The sequence below is a fragment of the Stegostoma tigrinum genome, chromosome 2, assembly GCF_030684315.1.
Source record: "Stegostoma tigrinum isolate sSteTig4 chromosome 2, sSteTig4.hap1, whole genome shotgun sequence".
Taxonomy (NCBI): domain Eukaryota; kingdom Metazoa; phylum Chordata; class Chondrichthyes; order Orectolobiformes; family Stegostomatidae; genus Stegostoma; species Stegostoma tigrinum.
The window spans coordinates 151,488,285-151,513,045 of NC_081355.1; the positions used below are offsets into that span (position 1 = coordinate 151,488,285).

General features: G+C 45.3%; 1 protein-coding gene across 1 annotated transcript in view; it reads right to left on the bottom strand.

The window, feature by feature from the left end:
• LOC125462931 (vasoactive intestinal polypeptide receptor-like) overlaps positions 1–21,134 on the bottom strand; it is an 89,553-nt gene extending 68,419 nt beyond the window's left edge. Inside the window, exons 1-2 of the mRNA XM_059640244.1 lie at positions 20,511–21,134; positions 18,217–18,319 (exon numbers count right to left, since the gene is read on the bottom strand). Coding sequence (XP_059496227.1) covers positions 18,217–18,319; positions 20,511–20,573 — 166 coding nt within the window. The 5' untranslated portion in view covers positions 20,574–21,134. The remainder of the gene's footprint in view (positions 1–18,216; positions 18,320–20,510) is intronic.
• Between the last annotated feature and the right edge of the window lie 3,627 nt (positions 21,135–24,761).

The following is a 24,761-nucleotide window of genomic DNA, read 5'->3' on the forward strand; positions in this document are numbered from 1 at the left end:
TTCAGCCCGTATAGTCTGCAAATAAGAAGTCGAATAACACCAGGTTATAGCCTAACAGGTCTATTTGAAAACACAAGCTATCTGAGCCTTGCTCCTTCGGCAGTGAAGTGACTTCAGCAACCAGCCTCTGGGGCCTCATCTGATATAGGGGCAGTGCTCCAAAAGCTTGTGATTTTAAATAAACCTGTTAGGACTATAACCTGGTGTCATGTGACTTCTGACTGTGTCCACCCCAGTCCAACACCGGCACCTCTACATCACGGCATCCGATATGATCTAGCTCTTCTTTCCTTCCTGCTGCCCAATAATCCTTGATTCCTCTCTGCAACCTAAACTCTGTCAAATTCTAAACACTGATGACTGTCTTATGGATGAAGTTCTCTTCACCTCCATTATTTGAGATCCTTAGACAGCACCTTCAAAAATTCAATCCAGCCCTCCACCTGAGTTCTATACTCCCTGTAGTTCTCTGGTTCCTACCACCACCACCCACACCACCACCGCCCCCCCCCCCCCCCCCCCCCCCGAGTCTAGCCTCCCCACTAGTTCTAGACATCCCCCCACCCCGACTAGTTCTGGCCTTCTGCTGCCAGTTTGAGACGTTCCCTCGTACGAGGCTCCCCCAGTTCTAGACACCCGCCTTCCCCCCAGATCTAGACACTGCCCTTAGTCATAGACTTTGCCACGCAGAGGATTATCCTCACAGCATCCACACTTCAAACCCCCACACCCCCAGGACCTTTTTCTGTTTCAATAAGGTCACCCCTCACTCCTCTAAACTCCTGAAGGTTAAAGACCCAACCTGCTTAACCATTCCTCATGAGGCAAATTCCTATTTGGTCAAATGGCCATCCAATGGAGGGTAAGTTTAAGGCAGGGCTAAGAGGTGGCTATACTCAGAACGGCACTGAAATCCTAGCGCAACAACATTTGGGTTGGTCATATATACCTACCATGTGAGCAGCAGTCCTTATATAAGTTGGCGACATTTCTTTACTGTATCTCACACCCAACACCTATCCAGTCTAGTCCTTAATGTTGACATGAGGCAGAACTTCCAAAGCGTAACAAATAACCTTGGGGATGAAGGGCTTATCATATAGAACATAGAACACAGAACATTACAGCACAGTACAGGACCTTTGGCCCTCGATATTGTGCTGACCTGTCATACCGATCTCAAGCCCATCTAACCTACACTATTCCATGTACGTCCATATGCTTGTCCAATGACGACTTAAATGTACCTAAAGTTGGCGAATCTACTACCGTTGCAGGCAAAGCGTTCCATTCCCTTACTACTCTCTGAGTAAAGAAACTACCTCTGACATCTGTCCTATATCTTTCACCCCTCAATTTAAAGCTACGCCCCCTCTTGCTTGCCATCACCATCCTAGGAAAAAGGCTCTCCCTATCCACCCTATCTAACCCTCTGATTATTTTATGTTTCAATTAAGTCACCTCTCAACCTTCTTCTCACTAATGAAAACAGCCTCAAGCCCCTCAGCCTTTCCTCATAAGACCTTCCCTCCATACCAGGCAACATCCTAGTAAATCTCCTCTGCACCCTTTCCAAAGCTTCCACATCCTTCTTATAACGCGGTGACCAGAACTGTACACAATACTCGAAGTGCGGCCGCACCAGAGTTTTGTACAGCTTCACCATAACCTCTTGGTTCCGGAACTCGATCCCTCTATTAATAAAAGCTAAAACACTGTATGCCTTCTTAACAGCCCTGTCAACCTGGGTGGCAACTTTCAAGGATCTGTGTAAATGGACACCGAGATCTCTGCTCATCTACACTGCTAAGAATTTTACTATTAGCCCAGTACTTTGCCTTCCGGTTACTCCTACCAAAGTGCATCACCTCACACTTGTCTGCATTAAACTCCATTTGCCACCTCTCAGCCCAGCTCTGCAGCTTATCTATGTCTCTCTGCAACCTACAGCATCCTTCGTCACTATCCACAACTCCACCGACCTTAGTGTCGTCTGCAAATTTACTAACCCACCATTCTATGCCCTCAGAGATAATGGGAACTGCAGATGCTGGAGAATTCCAAGATAATCAAATGTGAGGCTGGATGAACACAGCAGGCCAAGCAGCATCTCAGGAGCACAAAAGCTGATCTGCCCGAAACGTCAGCTTTTGTGCTCCTGAGATGCTGCTTGGCCTGCTGTGTTCATCCAGCCTCACATTTGATTATCTTCTATGCCCTCATCCAGGTCATTTACAAAAATGACAAACAGCAGTGGACCCAACACCGACCCATGCGGTACACCACTAGTAACTGGTCTCCAAGATGAACATTTCCCATCAACTACCACCCTCTGTCTTCATTCAGCAAGCCAATTTCCGACCCAAACTGCTATATCTCCCACAATTCTATTCCTCCGCATTTTGTACAATAGCCTATTGTGGGGAACCTTATCGAACGCCATTGCTGAAATCCATATACACCACATCAACCGGTTTACTCTCATCTACTCTTTGGTCACCTTCTCAAAGAACTCGATAAGGTTTGTGAGGCACGACCTTCTCTTCACAAAACCATGCTGACTATCCCTAATCAATTTCTTCTTTTCTAGATGATTATAAATCCTATCCCTGATAACCTTTTCCAACACTTTACCAACAACTGAGTTAAGGCTCACTGGTCTATAATTACCAGGGTCGTCTCTACTCCCCTTCTTGAACAGGGGAACCACATTTGCTATCCTCCAGTCATCTGGCACTATTCCTGTAGACAATGACGAGTTAAAGATCAATGCCAAAGGCTCGGCAATCTCCTCCCTGGCTTCCCAGAGGATCCAAGGATAAATCCCATCTGGCCCAGGGGACTTATCTATCTTCACCTTCTGAAGAATTTCTAATACCTCTTCCTTGTGAACCTCAATCCCACCTAGTCTAGTAGCCTGTATCTCAGTATTCTCCTCAACAACATTGTCGTTTTCTAGAGTGAATACTGTTGAAAAATATTCATTTAGCGCTTCCCCATCTCATCTGACTCCACACACAACTTACCACTAATATCCTTGATTGGGCCTAATCTTACTTTCATCATTCTTTTATTCCTTAAATACCTATAGAAAGCCTCAGGGTTTACCCTGATCCTATCCGCCAACAACTTCTCATGTCTCCTCCTGGCTCTTCTGAGCTCTCTCTTTAGGTCTTTCCTGGCTATGTCATAGCCCTCCAGTGCCCTAACTGAGCCTTCACATCTCATCCTAACATTAGCCTTCTTCTTCCTCTTGACCAGAGATTCCACCTCCTTCGTAAACCACAGCTCCCGTGCTCTACAGTTTCCTCCCTGCCTGACAGACACATACCTATCTAGGACACACAGGAGCTTTTCCTTGAATGAGCTCCACATTTCTAATGTGCCCATCCTCTGCATTTTCCTTCCCCATTCTATGCTCCCTAAATCTTGCCTAATCTCATCGTAATTGCCTTTCCCCCAGCTATAACTCTTGCCCAGTGGTATACACCTATCCCTTTCCATCACTGAAGTAAACATAACAGAATTGTGATTGCTATCACCAAAGTGCTCGCCTACTTCCAAATCTAACACCTGGCCGGGCTCATTACCCAGTACCAAATCTAATGTGGCTTCGCCCCTTGTTGGCCTATCTACATACTGTGTCAGGAAGCCCTCCTGCACACACTGGACAAAAACTGACCCATCCATAGTACTCGAACTATAGTGTTTCCAGTCAATATTTGGAAAGTCGAAGTCCCCCATGACAACTACCCTGTCTCTCTCACTCCTGTCGAGAATCATCTTTGCTATCCTTTCCTCTACATCTCTGGAACTATTCAGAGGCCTATAGAAAACTCCCAACAGGGTGACCTCTCCTTTCCTGTTTCTAACCTCAGCCCATACTGCCGCAGTTGACGAGTCCTCAAACATCCTTTCTGCAACTGTAATACTGTCCTTGACCAACAATGCCACACCTCCGCCCCTTTTACCATCTTCTCTGTTCTTACTGAAACATCTATATCCCAGAACCTGCAACAACCATTCCTGTCCCTGCTCTATCCATGTCTCCGAAACGGCCACAACATCGAAGTCCCAGGTACCAACCCATGCTGCAAGTTCACCCACCTTATTCCGGATGCTCCTGGCGTTGAAGTAGACACACTTCAATCCAACTTCTTGCTTGCCGGTGCCATCTTGCTTCCCTGAAACTTTATGTCGGACCACCCTACTCTCAACCTTTTCTATAGTCGAACTACAATTTTGGTGCCCATCCCCCTGCTGAATTAGTCTAAACCCACCCGACCAGCCTTAGGAAATTTCTCCCCCAGGATATCGTACCCCTCTGGTTCAAGTGAAGACCATCTTGCTTGTAGAGGTCCCACTTGCTTGTAGATGTGCAGTTGAGGATTCTCGTTGCGTACTTGATGGAGTTGAGAAGGTTGCGGTGGGGGGGATCTGATTGAAACTTACAGAATACTGAGAGATCTGGATCGAGTAGATAATGGAAAAGATGTTTCCATTAGTAGGAGAGACAAGGGCCTGAGGGCACAGCCTCACGGGCCAGGGACAACGCTTTAGAACTGAGATGAGGAGGAATTTCTTCCACCAGAGAGGGGGTGAATCTGTGAAAGTCAATGTCACAGAGGGCCGTGGAGGCCAAGTCATTGAGTCTATTTAAGACACAGATAGATAGGTTCCTGATTAGTGAGGGGGCCGAGGGTTAACGGGAGAAGGCAGGAGGATGGGGCTGCAAAATGTATCAGCTATGATCGAATGGTGGTGCAGACCTGATGGGCTGAATGGCCTAATTCAACTCCTGTATCTTATGGTTTTATGGACAGCAAATGGGGTTTAAAGGCAGGAGGCCAGGAATAATGGTGGAGGTGTGGTGTACTGGTTTACTGGCATAGTCCTACACCAGGGTTATTTTCAAAGAAGCTGGGCTAGCTGAAGGGTGGGGGCACTGGGCAGGGATGTTGGCGATCACATGCCCACAAGTGGGTAGGTAGCTGACTAGGCCTGCTGAGACATTTTTTTTGCTTAAGAATATATTCTTTCATGGGAAGGGGGTATCACAGACAAGGCAAGCACTAGATGCTGTAGAATTGAATGTCTTGCTAAAGATACACTGAGGAGGTCAACATACAGCCCTGTGAGAGATATGGGGGCTGCCTGTCTTGGAGGTGGCCTGTCCCCAACCCTGACAGGCGGGTTCGCCAGTTACCCCCGAAACGATTAATTCAGCGACCGTACCATTCAGCCAATTACCATTCTTCCACCCGCAGCCCTCACTGCCAACTGAAAATGGTTGTTCCATGAGATGGCCAAGCAGCTTGGGTGGGCGGGGTGGGGGGGGGGGAATGGAGGTGCCCTTACTGGGGGCAAACAGAAGGGGGCTGTGCGGAATCGCACTAACCTGCCGCCCCTCTGATAGGCTCTTTCTGTTCCCACGCTGCTCGTGTTGAGATGTCACCTCAAGGTGAAGATGCCCCTTGAGGCAGAAAGCCTCGTGTCTTCTAAGAATCATTCTGATGTGCACATGTGATGCCAAGGCTTACCAGGCTATGAGCCAAGTGCTAGAAAACGGGTTTGGAAGGGTTAAGGTGGTTGTTTTTGACCAGCACAGATGCGATGGGCCAAAGGGTCTTTTTCTGAGCTGCAGACCTCTATAAATCTCTGTCATCTACCGACAGCTCCCACCTACCTTTGAGAATGGGTCAGGACCGCACAGCTTCTCAGTGGTCCTGAACTGGGTGGAAAGTATGCCCTTTGGGAAGTAGAGATAATGGGAACTTCAGATGCTGAAGAATCCGAGATAACAAACTGTGGGGCTGGATGAACACAGCAGGCCAAGCCTAGGCCCGAAACGTCAGCTTTTGTGCTCCTGAGATGCTGCTCGGCCTGCTGTGTTCATCCAGCTTCACACTTTGGGAAGAAACTGGCCTGGCAATGTACTCTAGACCTGAAAACTATTCCGAAGTGGTGAGGAGGTGGGGAAGTGGTTTGGGGCCCGGGAATGGGTGGAATGTTAATCTCACCCATTCACGGTAAATGATAGAATTGACTTCAATGTAGAATAAGCTACACCCTTCAGGATTGGAGGACCTGCGCTTTACAGAAAGGCTGAATAGGCCGAGACTATTTTTTTTCCCCTGGAAGGGTCTGTTTCTTTGCTGCATGACTGCTATGAACAGCCAGTGCCCAGCTGGCAGCTTAGCGTTTACAGGAATGGCTCTGGGAATGAGAAACTTCAGGGATGAGGAAGGATCAAAGATGGTGGGACTGTTCTCCGTGGAGAGAAGGCTGAGAGGAGACTTTGCAGAGCTTTTCGAAATCATGGGTGAGCTAGACAGAGCGGACGGGGAGAAGCAAGAACGACAGAGCACTGATTTAAAGATGCAAGGAGGAAATGAAACAACACTTTTTCCACCCAGTGTGTAGTTAGGGTTTGGAGATGTGGTGGAGGCATGTTTGCATGAGAAGTATTGGATGGTTATTTGGAAAGCAATGGTGACATGGGGATATAGGGGGAGAAAGCTGGCGACTGGCATTCGCTGATATTACCAGTGTAGGGACAACGGACCTAATGGCCATCCTTCTGTGCCCTAACACTTTATCGATTTTGCGATTCTTAGCCACCGAGAGATAGCCCACAACTCAGGAGTAAAGGCCAAAACTAAGATGGAGTCAGGAGATAAGGGTGTGGAGCTAGGGAGAGAAGCCATAGCTGGAGATGTTTTAGCTGGAACATGAACATACAGAATAAGAGTAGGAGTCAGCCAACCAGCCCCTCTAATCTACTCCAGCCTGCACTAGGGCCGAGGTAAATCTGTTTCGTCCCATTCCCCATCTCACCCATAATTCAGGGGTTAAATTAAGAGGAGAGAATATACACATCAGGCCTGTTTTCTCTAAAATTTAAGGGGTGATCTGATCGAAGTCTTCGAGATACTAACAGGAAAAGGTGGAGTAGATAAAGATAAACTATTCCCACTGGTTGGGGATTCTAAAACTAGGGGCACAGTCTGAGGATTAAGGTCAGACTGTTCAGGAGAGATGTCAGGAAGCACTTCTGCACACAAAGGGTGGGAGAGGTTTGGAACTCCCTTCCACAAATGGGACGGGATGCTGGATCAGTTGTTAATTTTAAATCTGAGTGAGATTTTTTTTTGTGATGCAAAGGTATTATGGGATATGGGCCAAAGGCAAGGAAATGGAGTCAGGTCACAGGTCAGCCATGATCTCACTGAATGACAAAACAGGCTTGAGGGGCTGAATGGCCTACTCCTCTGCTCCTATTTCCTTTGACAATGGGATAGATATAGTTGGAACAGGCAACATATGAACACATGAAGTACAAATGGGAGTAGGCCTTCCTTCACATTTTTAAACAGCGACTCCTAAGTGTAGAATCTTCCACAAGGGGAAAAATATTTTCCACATGCACCCTGTCCAGTCCCATCAGTTCTGGTAAGTTTCAATCCCGTCACCTCTGACTCTTCTAAACTCATTCAGATACAGATAAACTGGAAAGGCTCTTCTCATAAGAAAAGGTATTGACTTGCTAGATCTTCCCTAAAGTGCTTCTTAATCATCTATGTTCTTCTTAAATAAGAGGACCAATGCTACACACAGTGGCCTTCCTTCTTTTGTATTTGATTCCTTCTGCAATGTAACATGCCATTCCATTAGCTTCCCTGATGGGTGACATCGTGGCTCAGTGGTTAGCACTGCTACCTCACAGTGCCAGGGATCCAGGTTTGATTCCACCCTCTGTCTGTGAGGAGTTTGCACATTCTCCCTGTGTCTGTGTGGGTCTCCTCTGGGTGCTCTGGTTTCCTCCCACAGTCCAAATATGTGCGGGTTAGGGTGGATTGGCCCATGCTAAATTACCCTGTAGTGTGCAGGCTAAGTGGATTAGCCATGGGAAATGTGGGGTTACAGGGATAGAATGGATGTGGGTCTGATGTTCTTTGGAGGGTCTGCCTGAACTCAGTGGGTCTAATGGCTTGCTTCCACACTGTAGGGATTCTATGATTATAAATTACTTGCTGTACCTGCAGACTGACCATGTGTGATTTATTAACTATGTGCTTTGTCTCAGAGCTCTGCAATCTCTCATCATTGAGATAATGTCCTTTTTTAATCATCCTGGACATTTTCCCCAACATCTCTTTCAGATCATAAGCCTCACTTAAACCCACCTTTGTTTATATGTAGCCTCCATTCTTCCGGACCCTCTCTTCACAGCTTGCTCTCCTACCTTTGTCATCAGAAAATGTAGCAAGCATCCCTTTGTCTCTTCATCCAAGTCATTAATGTTGTTTCGGTTGCTAAATTTATATTGCTAATAATTGTGATCTTGTGTTTGAAGAGTTGTAGATAAGTGTATTGATTTTCTTTTAAGAGCAGTTCAGCGAAAGGACAGTGGAACATAGTTCATGCAAGTTATTTCTTGGAAGTAACATGTCTTGTGGTTATTATTTGTTCAGGCTGCAGTGTTGTTTTGTAGATTGTTTGCGTTAATCAGTCCTAGAAAGACCAAGAGCTTCCCAACTCAGCTTTCCTGCTTCTGATGAGTCTTTTGTTGTGGCAAGGTCCAGTCTGATCCCTAACTGTCCTCCTGAATATTGTCTTGAAGAATTTTCGGTATTGTCTCTACCGAGAAGGCTGTTTTGGGAAAAAAAAAATCACAGGATTATCTGAAGAAGGGTCCAGACCCGAAACGTCAGCCTTCCTGCTTCACTGATGCTGCTCGGCCTGCTGTGTTCATCCAGCTCTACACCTCGTTATCCCAGAATTATCTGCTTGTGTTTTGGTGACATCTGTTATTCTGCACCAGCATCTCTTTTTGTGCGTCAGACGGACACCCCACGCAGTAGCACGACGGCTCAGTGGTTAGCACTGCAGCCTCACAGAGCCAGGTTCAATTCCAGCCTCAGGTGAGTGTCTGTGAAGAAATTTGCTCATTCTCCCCGTTTCCTCCTGGTGTCCTGGTTTCCTCCCACAGTGCAAAGTAGGTGGATTGGCCGCACTAAATTGCCCATGTTGTCCAGGGATGTGTCGGCTAGGTGGATTAGCCATGAGGAAATATGGGGATAGGGTAGGTTTGGATGAAATGCTCTTTGGAGGGCCCCTGTAGACTTGATGGGCCAAATGGCCTGCTCCCACACTACAGGGATTTCTATGATGACCTTTATTCTTTTCTTTTTGTCTCACAAACTAAGACTTTACTGGCTGTGTTCATCCAGCTCCACACTTTGTTATCTTGGATTCTCCAGCATCTGCAGTTCCCGTTATCTCTGATACAACTTTATTGGCCATAAGCGTTTCATTTCCCAAAGAGTAACTAATGTGTTAGTTATAGTCTGGCTTACCAACATCCTGTAGGGAAGGAAATCTGCCTGGTCTGGCCTACATGTGACTCCAGAAGTAACCTGGCTGACTTTTAATTGCCCAACGCGCAATAAATAATGGAGCAGAAAGGGACATCCACATCCCATGAGAGAATTTTTTAAAATATCAGGAACTGGATAACACAATAAAATGCACATTTTCAAGTAGTGAATGAGAGAAGGAAAATCCATGTTGGTCATGACAAAATAAACAATAAAAAAAAATTAAGGCCCTGTCACCTATCCCTATGGCACACAATTTCTCTAAAGCTAAAAATTTGTATCTACTGTCTGTCTTCTGTTAGTCAGCTCATCTTCTGTCCATACCGCCAAGTTCTGTCCGAAATATTAACGGTTGATTTTACATAATACCCTTTGATATGACATTTTAGCAAATGCTGTCTGAAATCTAAGTATTGTATCTTTTCCTTTGTCCGTCAAGCAACTCCAATATATTGGTCAAACATGGCTCCCCTTTCACAAAGCCACGTTGATTTCAACTGATTGCACTGAATTTTCTAAGTGATTAGTTTAATACTTTTAATAATAACTTCTACCACTTCACTATGACAGATGACCAGCTGCAGTTTTGTCATTGCTACTTCCCTCCATTTTTGAATAAAGGAATTGCATTCACAGTTTTCAAATGGAAAGGAACTCTTCCTGAATCAAGGAAATGTTGGGAAGTTAACACTAAAATAAAAACTCCATACCCTGACGAACCAATCCTCCAGCAGAAAAACACATTCCTGAGCTGAGCAAATATTCAGCAGTTGTTCGGTATGCCTGTTTATCCCAACAAGCTCATAGCAGGATCATAAATTTACTTAATAGTATCAACACAGCAAATAAATGAGTCACATTGGGTAACTCCCAATGTCAATATCACAGAGAGCCTATGAGAGCTGGTGCTTGCAAACATTGTATTTTCATGCCTTGTTGTGGCTGTGTTGAAGTTATTTGGCTGATAACTCTTTTAGGATTAGTTGTCAGCTCCTCATAACCTGCTAAACTGGTCATTACTTGGGACAATCCTTAAACTTCAAGCTAGTCTGCAGCTTAGCCCTTTACTGTTACCACCTCCTACTCCTCACTCTCTCTTCCCTTCCCTCATTCTCCTTCCTAGTCTTCCTCCCTCCCTCCCTCTGTCTCTCTCTTTCTCCCTCTCCCTTCTCCTTCCAAACATACACACACCTCCCCCCACCCCACACACACACACACACACACATGCAGATACACAGACACACGCGAAAGCATAGACAGATGTGCAGGCATACAAATATAGAAACACACACACACACTCTCACTGGCATTGACAGACAGACACACATACAGACAGAAACACTGATACATAACACACACAGCGGCATGCACAGACAGACGCACATTTATGAAGACAGAGACACAGTGTATTCCTTGATGATAATCAGCAGAAGGAACACTGAGTGAAAGCCAGCTCACACTGTATAGCTTTCCCAGCCTGGGCATGAGCTCAGAGCCTCTGGCTCCAATATTTGCTCAGAGGGTAGTATTCTTACTTCTGAGTCACAAGGTACCAGGTTCCAGGCCCTTTCAAGACTTGAGAACAAAGTTCAAGGCTCATGACACTCATCCAGCAGAACAAAGAGGGAATGCTGAACTGTCAGGGGGCCTTGTTTCTGGCTGAGTTGAAGGTGGACAGGAATAGAACCCCTCAGCACAATCTGGAAACACAGCAGTGGTGGAGGGTGGCTATTCCTGATTTCCCGGCCAATATTTATCCATCAAACAGATGGTCATTAGTCACTATCTCACATGTAAATTTGCTACATTCGGGGAGCAACTGCACTTCAAAAATTACTGTAAGACACACAGACATCCTGTGAATGTGAAACACACTGCAGAAATGCAACGCTGCATTTTTGTTATAGTAACAATTCTATCCTCTTAAACTGATGGGAGTTTTTTTATATAAAAAATTCAGAGAGCGCCTTCGGAGAAGTTGTTTCTGTGCTGACCGTTTTCAGAGAGGCACTGCATGTGATCTCTGATCTTACCTACCAGACTGCGTCTTCCCTCTCCCCCAGTTCCCCAACTCCACCAGCCCTCTGACCGTCTCCTGATGGCCTCTTTTTAACCTGCGCACCCGCAAACTGCAATCTCCATAACACCGCTCCCCCATTCTGATATCTTCCTGCTTGACTTTCCCTCACAGAGGCTCAGCGGTTAGCACTGCTGGCTCATGGCGCTGGGGACCCAGGTTTGATTCCAGCCTCGGGCAACTGTATGCGTGGAGTTTACACATTCTCCGTGTGTGTGTGTGTGTGTGTGTCCTGTGGGAGCTCCGGTTTCCTCCCACAGTCCAAAGATGTGTAGGTTAGGTGGATTGGCTGTGCTAAATTTCCCATAGTGTTCAGGGATATGTGGATTAGGTGGGTTATGAAGAATGAGTCCGAATGGGATGCTCTGAGGGGCAGTGTTAACTGGTTAGGCCGAGGGCCTGTTTCCACACCGTAGGGATTCTATGATGATGATGATGATTTCAAATCTTCAACCTTCTCCCATCCTGATCTCCTTCACCCCTCACCATTGCCTGAAACTGTGAGCTCAGAGCCCACCCTACTTCCACTCCTCTCCCTCTATGATGCATGGTCTAGTCTCCCACTCCACCCCTCAAATTACAACCCCTCAGCTTTCTGTACAGAGGTTCTGCCAGATCCCTTCCACTTCTCCTGATTACCAGCTGGAAAGCAGAAGGTCTTGGCTGGAAGAAGAAACTTGGCTGGACCTGTACAGGGGTCAGTCCCTGACCCTTTCCAGCCTCCTGCTAGATGTTCAGTATCAGAATCTGGGCCTTCACAGGCAGGCAGTAAATAACCTCATACTTAACCAGGCAAATCTGTCACGTGTTCACAGGTTCTTCCTTCAAATTTAGGAGAAATTCTCAGAGAAACACCATTCAGTCCATCAGGCCTGCACTGGATCTAACAAGCATCAATACCTCACAGTCACAGAATTAGTACTGTGCAGAGAGAGAGGCCATTGAGCCCATCGAGTGCACCAGCTCTATTATACAGTGTGGCACAACAGCTCAGCAGGAAGCACTGCTACCTCACAGCACCCAGGGAACAGGTTCGATTCTGGCATCAGGCAACTGTCTGTGTGGAGTTTGCCTATTCTCCCCGTGTCTGCATGAGTTTGCTCCTGTTTGCTCCCACAGTTACAAAGACGTGCAGGTTAGGATGGATTGACCAGGCTAAATTGTCCATAGTGTGCAAGCTAGGTGGGTTAGCCATTGGGGAATGCAGGGGTTGGGTCTAGGAGAGACCCTTTGAAGAGTCAGTACGGGTTGAATGGCCTGTTTCAACATTGTAGGAATTCTGTTTTCAAATGCTAATCTCCAGCCTTCTCCATGTATCGCTGTACGCCATCACTCTCCATTGGCTATACCTTTTTCTCGCATCGTCCTATTGCTTCTATTACCTAGTGCGAGTGCTATTCTTCCGATGTTTCCCCCCTCCAATACCATCGCACATTATTTTTTAAAATCCAAATACTGAGCCAATGCTCTCCTGAGCAATTGATCTTTACCCCTTAAACGCACGCTGTGTGTTTGAGCCTCATTCTGTTTACTATTCCAGAGCTGGAAGATCTGGAGAGTGTCACCTGGATCAATATTACTTCCTATTAAGAAAACAGATGCCCATCACTGCTCAGTATGTGGGAGGTCTCAAGCTCCCAAGCAGTTTTACTGGAGTTATATGGGATTTTTCGATGGTTATAATAACTCATTCCACGGAAACATTGAACAAGGCAACTGTGACTCATCAGACAGTTTATTCAAAGACCTTTATAGTGATTGATCTGATTTTTCTAAGAAAGGCCAAACAAAGCTAGTCAATATATATATTTGTTTATACAAAATCAAGTGATTATTTATGTAACACATGTAAAAAAAATCTGAGAGCTGTTAAAGACAATTAACTGTAATTAATTCGTTCATCAATTCCACAAAATCCATGTCTCAGTTGTTTGTGCTGGAGATCATAGAGTCACACAGCACAGAAACAGAGCCTTTTGGTCCACTGAGCCAACGTGCCACTGAAATCATTGAGAGAGATTGTGAGATACAGGATCCATAATGATAATGTTAAGTTGTAGAGAGACCTCTGTGGGTTGAATGGCTTGTTTCTGTTCCCTTTTTTTATTCTTTCTTTTTAATGATGGGGATAATTCAAAATGTGTGTTTAATGCAAGTTAATGCATTCAGCTCACACTAAAGGAGTTCTGTGGTAACATGAAAAACCAAGTTCTGATGAGGAAGTGGAGATAGTCTCTCAAACATGCAGCACGGTGGCTTGGTGGTTAGCACTGCTGCTTCACAGCGCCAGGGATCCCAGTTTGATTCCACCCTTGGGTGGAGTTTGCATATTCTCCCTGTGTCTGCATGGGTTTCCTCCCACAGTTCAAAGATGTGCAGGTTAGGTGGATTGGCCATGCTAAATTGCCTGTAGTGTTCAGGGATGTGTAGCTTCGTTGGGGTATAGGGGGATGGGTCTGGGAGAGATACTCCAAGGGTTGGTGTTGACTTGTTGGGCTGAAGGGCCTGTTTCCACACTGTAGGGATTCTAATTCCAATGTGTAATGTTCATCAGATAACAATTCTGCCCATATATCACAAGCAGGCATTGCAAATAGCATCTAAAGTTTTATGTCTAAATTTTCTCTAGATATAATGAGCAATTTGGGTGTAAAATAGCTGAAGTACACAGCATATTATCCACAAACACAGACCTTTGGAGAGATATATCCTTTTCTTAAGTCAATCATTAAGGCACATTGTCAAAGTGAACTGCAGGATTGGTACAGAGGATCTCAGTTTTTTTTTGCAAGTAAAGATCCCTCAAATGAATCTAGAGTTGAGGTCATTTAAATTGATCTGTCTCAATGTGTTAAAAAGAAGTTGCCCTCTTGTCTTTTTTAAAATCTTCCTCCACCACCTTAAAAATATGCCCCATTGTCTCGAAATCCCCCACCCTAGGAAAAAGACACTTGCCATCCACCTTATCTGTACCCCTTATGAATGTATAAACCTCTGTAAGGTTGGAAGAGAGTTACGATTCACTGAATGAATACAGGTTGCTGCACTTGTACATTCACGGGGCAGTGAGGGGCTACAGGCTGAAATCATGGAGCCTCGAATTTTCCTTTCTATCGCACACAGAACATAGAACAGGAACGGGCCCTTCGGCCCAGGTTGCTGTGCCGAACATGATGCCAAATTGAACTAATCCCTCTGACTGCCCTTGGACTGTATCCCTCTGTTCCTTGCTTTCTCATGTGCTTATTTAAAAGCCTCTTAAAATGTCCCTATTGCGTCTGCCACTAAAACCACCCCAGGCAGCGCATTCCAGACTCCTACCACTCTCTGTGGCACAACTAATGAGGAAACCGTCCCATTCCCACAGCGTGACACTGGAGGGTGGAGGAATTATTTTACAAGTTGATAGTTAATCTGTTTTGGCCTTGTTATGAATGCACATTCCCCTGATCACCGATTCCCGGAATGGGACTTGAACTTCAGAACCTGAAACGTTAACTCTGATTTTTTTCTTCACAGATGCTGCCAGACCTGCAGAGCTTTTCCAGCAACTTCTGTTTTTGTGATAACAAAGTGTGGAGCTGGATGAACACAGCAGGCCAAGCAACATCTCAGGAGCACAAAAGCTGACGCTTCGGGCCCAGACCATTCAGAGAACTCTCTGACGAAGGGTCTAGGCCCGAAACGTCAGCTTTTGTGCTCCTGAGATGCTGCTGGGCCTGCTGTGTTCATCCAGCTTCACACTTTGTTATCTTGGATTCTTCAGCATCTGCAGTTCCTATTATCTCTGTTTTTGTTCCTGATTTACACCATCCACAGTCCTTTCTGATTTTACAGGGCATATTATGAAGGTGAGAGGAGAAAGATTAAAAAAAAAATGAGGTGCAACTTTTTTAAAAAACACTAAGTATGGTTCTTGTGTGGAACGAGCTTTCACAGGAAGTGGTGGATGGGGGTACAGTTACAACGTTTAACAGACATTTGGGTAAGTATATAAATGAAAATGGTTTGGAGGGTTATGGCAAAGATGGGCAAGTGGGACTACTTTGGTTTGGGCTTATGACTGGCATGGACTACTTGGACCGAAGGGTTTGCTCCCGTGCTGTATGTTAACACAGGACATAGAACAGTACAGCACAGTAAAAGGCCCTTCAGCCGAACCCTTACCCTAAACCTAAGATCTATCTAACCTCCACCTCTACGTTATACTATCATCCATATGGCTATCTAATAGCTGCTTAAATGCCCCTATAACGAGGCTGACTCCACTACCCTCTCCGGCAATGCATTCCACACCCCACTCTCTAGTAAAGAACCTACCTCTGACGTCTCCCTTATATCAACCTCCACTCACTTTAAAACTATGCCCCCTCAAAATAGCTACCCCCACCCTAGGGAAAAGTCTCTGGCTGTCCACTCTATCTATACCCCTGATCATTTGTACACCTCTATCAAGTCACCTCTCATCCTTTGTTGTTCTAAAGAAAAAAGCCCTAGCGCTCTCATCCTTTACTTGCAAGACCTTCCCTCCATTCCAGGCAACATCCCAGTAAATCTCCTCTGCACCTTTTCCAACGCTTCCACATCTTTCCTGTAATGAGGTGACCGGAACTGGACACAATACTCCAGATGTGGCCGAACCAGAGTTTTGTATATCTGGAGCATAACTCCACGGCTCTTGAACTCAATCCCTCTATTAATGAAAGCTAACACACTATACACCTTCTTAACAACTCTATCCAACAGGGTGGCAGCTTTCAGGGAACTGTGAACATGATCCCCAAGATCCCTCTGCTCCTCCACACTGCCACGAATCTTTCCGTTAACCCTGTATTCTGCTTTCAAGTTTGTCCTTCCAAAATGAATCACCTCACACTTTTCCGGATTAAACTCCATGCTATATGACTCTTCTGGAATCAGGCATTGAGTTGTGGGCACCATGCTGTCGGAACGATGTAGACACACTGGAGAGAGCGCGGAGCGAATGGCAAGCATGGTTCCAGGAGTGAGGAAAGATTGAAGAAGATGGGACTGTTCTCGTTGGAGAGAAGGTGGCTGAATAGAGATTCGACTGAGGTTTTCAAAGTCATGAGTGGAGTGGGCTGAATAGAGTAGGTTGCGAGAAGCTGTTCCTTTTACAAGTGGGAACAAGAACAAGAGGGCATAGATTTCAAGTAATGTGCAAACAAAGCAGAGGTGATGCGAGAAAATACTTTTTCACACAGCGAGTAGTGAGGGTCTGGTATGTGCTGTTTGGAAATGTGGTGGAGGCATGTTTAATTGATGCATTTAAGAGGGGCATTGGATGATTATTTGAATAGAAATGGTACGCAGGGATGTGGCGAAAAGGCAGGAGTTTGGCACTAGATAATGTTGGTTATTTGAAAGGTTGGTACAATGGGTCAGATGGCTTCCTCTGTACTTTAACAATTTAGTGATTCCCTGACAACAGACACCGAGGATTTCAATGAAACTTTCCAACAGTCAAGTAGCTGTACAGTCACCAGTGCTGAGATTAACTTTGTAATTTTAAATATAATTTGGTTCATTCAATTTACATTCTGCCACTACTATGGTGGAAATTTGAACCCATGCCTCCATATCATTGATTCGGGTCTCAGGATTGACACCCCACAAAGGCAATCACCCCTGCTACTGTTCAGCATTAAAATGTAGTTCATACGCAGTTTCTGTCTGATTAACAACACATCAAATAACTAATTGCTGTCTTCCATTTTAAAATGAACATATTAGATAGTTGGTGTTGACTGTTCCCTGAGGTGCAGTGTAATGAAATCAAAATGTCAAAGGGGTTTCATCAGATTTAAACAAAAATATCATTCGGTGGGCTATCGATGTTTTTAGCTCCTGCAGTGTCCGTTGAACATGATTGGGCCAAATTCTGTCCATTTGGCAAGTCATCACTACACAAAATGATATGTCCCTATAGCCTGAGCCTTACTAAAAGATTGAAAATGTGTAAGTGTCACTCTCTGTGACAGCTATCCATCAAGCTTTCTCTCTGTCTCAGAGGGTGCTACATTGGTAGGGATTCTGCTGTTTCTGAAGGAATATTAAACTGAAGTTGGGTTGGAGGCTTAAGATCGCACAGCAGTATTTCAAAGCAGTGCTGTGTTCATCCAGCCTCACATTTTATTATCTTGGATTCTCCAGCATCTGCAGTTCCCATTATCTCTGATTTCAAAGCAGTGTCCTACTTTGCATCCTGATCAATATGAAAACACGTACCAACAGATTCAAGAACAGCTTCTTCACCACTGTTATCAGGCTTATGATCAGGCCTCTCATATATTATAGTTGATCTTTGTCTGCATCTTCCCTGTAGCTGTAACACTATACACTGCATTCTGTTCTTACCCTGGTGTACTTTCATAAGGTATCATTAGTCTGCTTAGCATGCAATACAACACTTTTCACCGTATCTCGGTACAGGTGACAATAATAAATCAAATCAAAATATATCCTTCAGTTGATTAACACCGAAATAGATGATCTGATCATCGATCACATTGCTGTTTGTGTGAGCTTACTGTGCTCCAAATAGCCTCCACATTACAGCAGTGATGGCACTTCAAATTGGCTGGGAGGTATCCAGGTGCTAGGTAAATGTAGGCTCCTGTTTTCTACCTTATTGCTTCCTCTGGCATTATGCCTTTTCCCAGCCTGTAACTGGTTGGTGTGCTCCTCGGACAGTGCGACAGGGCCTGGTCACCTCTCCTCCCAATGTTGTTCACTCACCTGTCTCTGAACTCTGATTGTCTGTACTCAGTTTCAGGAAACATTCCTGTTGTAGCTGTGTGACCCTCAGCATAATCTCACAGGCAGGGACCATACACAGCACCTGCAGAGACAAAACACTCCGATTAGAAGCTGCAACATTCACAAAAGTCACTCTCCCCATCAGTTATATTCTCTAAACTGGCCCTTCCTACACATGTGTTTTCTGATTTAGAATCATAGAGTCGTAGAGGTACACAGCGCGGAAACAGACTCTTCAGTCCAACTCGTCCACACCAACTAGATATCCTAAATTAATCTAGTCCCATTTGCCAGCATTTGGACCATATCCCTCCAAACCCATCCAGACGCCTTTAAAATGTTCTCATTGTACCAGCCTCCACCACCTCCTCTGGCAGTCCATTCCACACATGCACCACCCTCTGCATGAAAAAGCTGCCCTATAGGACCCTTTTATATGTTACCTCCCTCCACTTTAAACCTATGCCCCTCTAGTTTTGGACTCCCCTGCCCTGGGGAAAACACCTTGACTCTTCACCTTATCCATGCCCCTCATGATTTCATAAACCTCTACAAGATCACCGCTGAGCCTCTGATGCTCCTTGTGGATGTATGAATGCTGGGTTTATTTAATATTGTTACTGTGGATGCAGTGCGTACCAGCTACAAGATGCACTGCAGAAATTCGCCAAAGATCCTCAGACAGCACCTTCTAAACTCACGACCACTTCCAACCAGAAGGACAAGGGCAGCAGATACATAGGAACACCATGCCCTGCAAGTTCCCCTCCGAGCCACTCACTGTCCCGACTTGGAAATATATCACCGTTCCTTCGCTACCAAGGGGTCAAAATCCTGGCATTCCCTCACCTTATCGCAAAATGATTATTAGTTATGGCACTGAAGGAGACTATTTGGCTCCACTGTGCGGAACTGCATTGTGGGTATCCTGCCACAAAAATTGGCTGTAGCGGTTCAAGAAGGCAGCTCACCCCCATCAAGGGGCAACTAGGGACGGGCAATAAATGCTGGGCACAGCCAGCGATGCCCACATCGCACAAGTATCTCTGAATAAAGAGACCACCTGGTTGGTACAGAATTGCAGAGCGATCACTCAGCCGTTGGGAGTAAGTTTTTGGAATGTGGTTGTGTGCTTTTGCATCAACAAAATGCGATTTTCTGCCCATCTTTCCAGGAGTCAGAGACTCATTGGCTAGTTACAGTTTGGGAAGAGTGCCCCCTCTGTCACTCCAACATTCAGAAGAATCAGAGGAGATCTCACTGAAACGTGTTAAGGGGATTAATGCAGACAGGTTTGTTTCCTCTTGTGGGAGACTATAGGAGCAGGGGGCATCATCTCAGAATGAGGGGTCACACATATACGACAGAAATGAGGCAGAATTTTCTTCTCGCAGAGGGGAGCGAATCTGTGGAATTCTTTACCCCAGAGGGTCGAGGTTGGGTCCTTATGCACATCCAAGGCTGAGACAGACAGACATTTAATCAGAAACAAAAGCAGAAATTGTTGGTTCAGCTCAGCAGGTCTGTGAAGAGGAATCAGAGTTAACTTTGCGGGCCGAGTGACCCTTCCTCAGTATTTAATTTGTTAAGGGCGTTGGGGAAAAGGCAGTCGAGGGTTATGGGATCGGCCAAGATCTCGCTGAGGGGGACAGCAGAGTCGGTGGGCTGAATGGCTTCCTTCTGCTCTTACATGTTACAGCCACTGGCCTGCATGTCCATTCCGTCATCTCCCACAGGGGTCTTAAGCCAACTGCAGCTCTTTGGAAGAATTTTCCTAACCAGGTGGGGAGAAGGGTCACACACGGAGATGATGCCGAATTTCACCTGCAACTTCTGTGGCGTTGCACACACAGGTGACACTTGAACGCCGGGCTTGCTAGCTCAGAGACAGGGACCTACCACTGCACTACAGACAAGCCATTCCCCGCCTGTTAGAAGCGTAACATTCCAACTGAAACATACTATATCCAACATCTACAGCGCACCTTTACAAGGGAAATACTGTTAATAGTTGGACCCACTAAATCTAAAGATAACGAGGTACAAAACAATTTAAAAATTGTGATGTGATTTGACTTCAGTCGCTACATCCTCAGGATAATAATGACTTAACTTAAAATGAGTTAAAATTGGTTGTATAATTCGCTTCCCTGTTGCAATTTAATTCGGATCAACTTCCACTCTATTTCTCCCAGATTCGGTTTTAGTTGGTCTTCCTAACTCTGTATTTGCCGGAAGAGAATAAGAAGGCCGTTATTAACGAATTCGCTTACCCGGGGGATTGCGCTGTGCGCTAGCAGCGCCGCCAGCAACACGCAAACTTGAGCGAACTCCATTCGGTCCGTCTTGCGCCGCTCGGAAATTCGAGCTGCACTCGTTCAGCGGCGGGGGCTCTCCAGCACGCCGGGTCTGCGCTCATCCTTCCCCCGCCTGAGCTACTGCTTCTGTCGCAAGGCAAAGGCCAAACATCTCCTAATTGTTAAACAAAAACTAAAACACACAAGTTGACACACAGCAACGAGAGCCGTAGATTCTGGCTTCCGGTCAGCTCCAGGAGCCTCCACAGTCTCTGATCCGAGACCAGGTTTGGGTGTCTCTTATTGTATATTGATTCTCCTTTTGATAGACAGAAGCAGCCGCCAACCAGGGACTGAGCCACCTCGCTTTGCACCAACTACAGCCCCACGATCTGGGGGTGGGACTATCAGGTACCTGACACTGGACAGCCCTGTGTTAGAGGCAGAAAAGAAACGGCAGATGCTGGAATCCAAGGCAGACAGACAAACAGGGGGCTGGAAGACCACAGCAGACCAGAAGGAAAGGAGCAGTCAACGTTTCGGGTATAACCCTTCTTTCCAACATAGAGCAGTACAGCACAGTGCAGGCCCTTCGGCCCACGATGTTGTGCCGACCTATTATTCCTACTCTAAGATCTAACTAGCCGGCATACCGTACATTTTACTATCCTCCATGTGCCTATCCAAGAGTCGCTTAATTGTCCCCAATGTATCTGACTCCACTGCCTTCCCTGCACTCACCTCTCTCTGTGTTAGCATGTCCCGAAGAAGGGTAATACCTGAAATATTGACTGCTCCTTTCCTCCAGATGCTGCCTGTCCTGCTGTGTTCTTCCAGCCTCCTGTGTGCGCGGTCTGTGCAGTCCTTGATTTATGATGCGTCCTAGATTTTAATGCCATAATATTTTACGCAGACATGGGGATGATTGGCGACATTAACAATGCCATTCATGATGTGTCTAATACAGGGACTAACCCTGACCCATGATCCTCAATGAAAAGGAGCATTTCTCCTCACCTCCACCCTCTGCAGCCTCAACATTGCGTTTTTGTTTGGATGAGCTGTTAAACTGCCTCCTTAGGGTGAGTAAAATACCTCATGGTGATATTTTGTGAAAGGATTCAGGTTTCCCTCTTTAGTAATGAATCGGCCAATATCCATTCTTCAACCAAAAACTTTATAGAGCCTTGGGTCATAGAGTTATACATCACAGAAACAGACACTTCGCTCCAACTCACTATGCCAACCAGATATCCTAAACTAATCCAGTTCCATTGAATCGCGGGAGCAAGTTACTGCAGAAGCTAGAATCTACACTGAGAGCAAAAATTGCTGGAGATCTCAGCAGATCAGGCAGCATCCAGGGAGAGAGAGCAAACTAACATTTCAAGTCTAAAAGACTTTTCAACAGAGCCAATGTGAAATGCCCATTTGCCAGCATTTGGCCCATATCCCTCCGAACACCATGTACCCATCCAGCTGCCTTTTAAATGCTGTAACTGTACCAGCACCCACCACTTCCTCAGTCAGCTCATTTCATACACGCACCACCTTCTGCGTGAATAAGTTTCCCCTAAGGTCCCTTTTATATCTTTCTCCTCTCACTTTAAAACTATGCCATTTAGTTTTGGACTCCCTCAACCCGGGGAAAAGACCTTGTCTATTCACTCTATCCATGCCCCTCATGATTTTATAAACCTCAATAAGGTCACCCCTCAGCCTCCAACCCTCCAGGGAAAATAGCCCCCAAGCCTATTCAAGCCCTCCAATTCTGGCAACATCCTTGGAAATCTTTACCGAATCCTTTCAAGTTTAACAAGATTTTTTCTACAACGGGGAGACCAGAATTGCAGGCAGTATTTCAAAAGTGACATAACCAGGGTAGTGTACAGCTGCAATATGTCCTCCCAACCCCTGTACTCAATGCACTGACCAATAAAGGCAAGCATACCAAACACCTTCTTCACTATCCTATCTACCTGCAACTCCACCTTCAAGGAACAATGAGCACACCAAGGTCTCTTCATTCAACAAAACTCCCCAAGACCTTACAATTAAATGTGTAAGTCCTGCCCTGATTTGCCTTTCCAAAATGCAGCACCTCACATTTATCTAAATTAAACTCCATCTGCCACTCCTCGACCCATTGGCCCATTGATCAAAGTCCTGTTGTCCTCTGAGATAATCCTCTTCATTTTCCACTATGCCGTCAATTTTGGTGTCACTTGCAAACTTACTAATCGTATCTTCCATGTTCACATCCAAATCATTGATGTTCCCTGGTCACTTTTCTCATTGCTGTTCATGGGTGCTTACTATAAGCAAATTTGTTGCTGTGTTTTTCTATGATATGGTAGTTACATTTCAAGAAGTATTACATCCTCTACTCAGCAGCGTCGTCTCCCTCCACAGCAGCTTTCTGAGACTGAAACAGATCTTACACACCCTTGGTGTCATATTTTGTTTCAAGATAAGCTTGTGTTTGCACGAGAAATTGAGCGGTCCAGGCCTGTACTCTCAGGAGTTGAGAAGCATGAGAAGAGATCTAGTTGAGATGAATAGATGTAGACAGAATGTTTCCTCATGTGGGGCAATTTAGAATGAATAGTCATACTTTTAGAATAAGGGGTGGCAGATTTAAAACAGAGATGAGGAGAAATTACTTGTCTCAAAGGGTCAGAAACCTGTGGAATTCACTCCCCTAGAATGCAGTACTTGTTGGTTTAAGCAGGAGATAGACAGATTTTTAATTAGTAAGAGGTTGAAGGATTGGATGACACTTGGCTCTGTGGTTAGCATCGCTGCCTCACAGCACCAGGGACCTGGGTTCAATTCCATCTTCGGGTGACTGACTACGGTAGAGTTCACAAATTCTTCCTGTGTCTGCGTGAGATCGCTCCGACTTCCTCCCACTGTCCAAAGACTAAATCTAAACCTAAGATGTGCAGGTTAGGTGGATAGCCATGCTAACTTGCTCCATAGAATCAAGGGATGTGAAGGTTAGGTGGATTAGCCAGGGTAATTGAGAGGTTACAGACATAATTCGGGTGGGATGCTGTTCAGAGGGTCAGTATGGGCTCAATGGGCCAAATGACCTCCTTCCACACTGTCAGTATTCAATGATAATGGATAGCAGACAGGAAAGTGGAGTTGAGGCCAAGTCGAGATCAGCCATGATTGTATTAAATAGTGGAGCAGGCTGTAGGGGCTGAATGGCCTAGTTCTTATTCCAGACAGTGCTAAGATCAGCGAATCCAACATCCAGAATATCTTCAACTTTCACCCTGTTTCGGCATGTCTTATTGTCTGTAGGGTGTGCATTTTGGCAACATGAAGGGAGGGACTGAATAATATTTAAATGGAGAAAGACTGCAGAAGGTTACAGATCAGAGAGGTTTGGGAGTCCTCATCCATAAATCACAAAAAGCTGACATCCATGTTCAGCCAGAAACAGGGAAGCCAAATGGAATTTTGGCTTTTTTTTTGAAGGGAATGGAATATAAAAGTAGGGAAGTTTTGCTAAAACTGTAAAAGTTAGACCACAGCTGGAATACTGTGGATAGTTTTGGGCCCCTTATTGAAGAAAAGATGGACTGGCATTGGAGGCAGCCCAGGGAAGTTTCATTAGGCTGATCCCAGATGTGGAGAGACTATCTTATGAGGGGTGAGTTCAGCAGGTTTGATTTGATTTTATTTGTTATGAAATATGTGCTTACGTACAGTGAAAAGTTCTGTTTTGCATTAGTTCAGGCTGATCTTAACCATAAAAATTGCATTAGGGTAATAGAACAGAGCAAGGAATACAATGTTATGTGCACAATGAGTGAGACCGACATTAAATTTAAAATTTGAGAGGGCCATTCAGAAGTCTGATAACAGCAGGGAAGAAGCTGTTCTTGAATCTGTTGGTACTTGTTTAAGCTTTTGTATCTTCTGCCCGACAAAGGAAAGGTCACTTTGTTGGGATTGTACTATAGGCCCCCTAACAGTAAGAAAGAAATTGAGAAACGAGTATGTAGGGACAGCTCAGATATATGTAAGTGTAATAAAGTTGTGATAACGGGGAGTTTTAATTTTCCGAACCTTGACTGGGGCTACCATAGTGTTAAAGGTTTGGATGATGAAGAATTTGTCAAATGTGTTCAAGAAAGCTTCCTTGATCGATATGTGGATGCTTCTAATAGAAAAGGAGCAAAATTAAAAGCTTCTTTTGGGCAATAAGGCAGG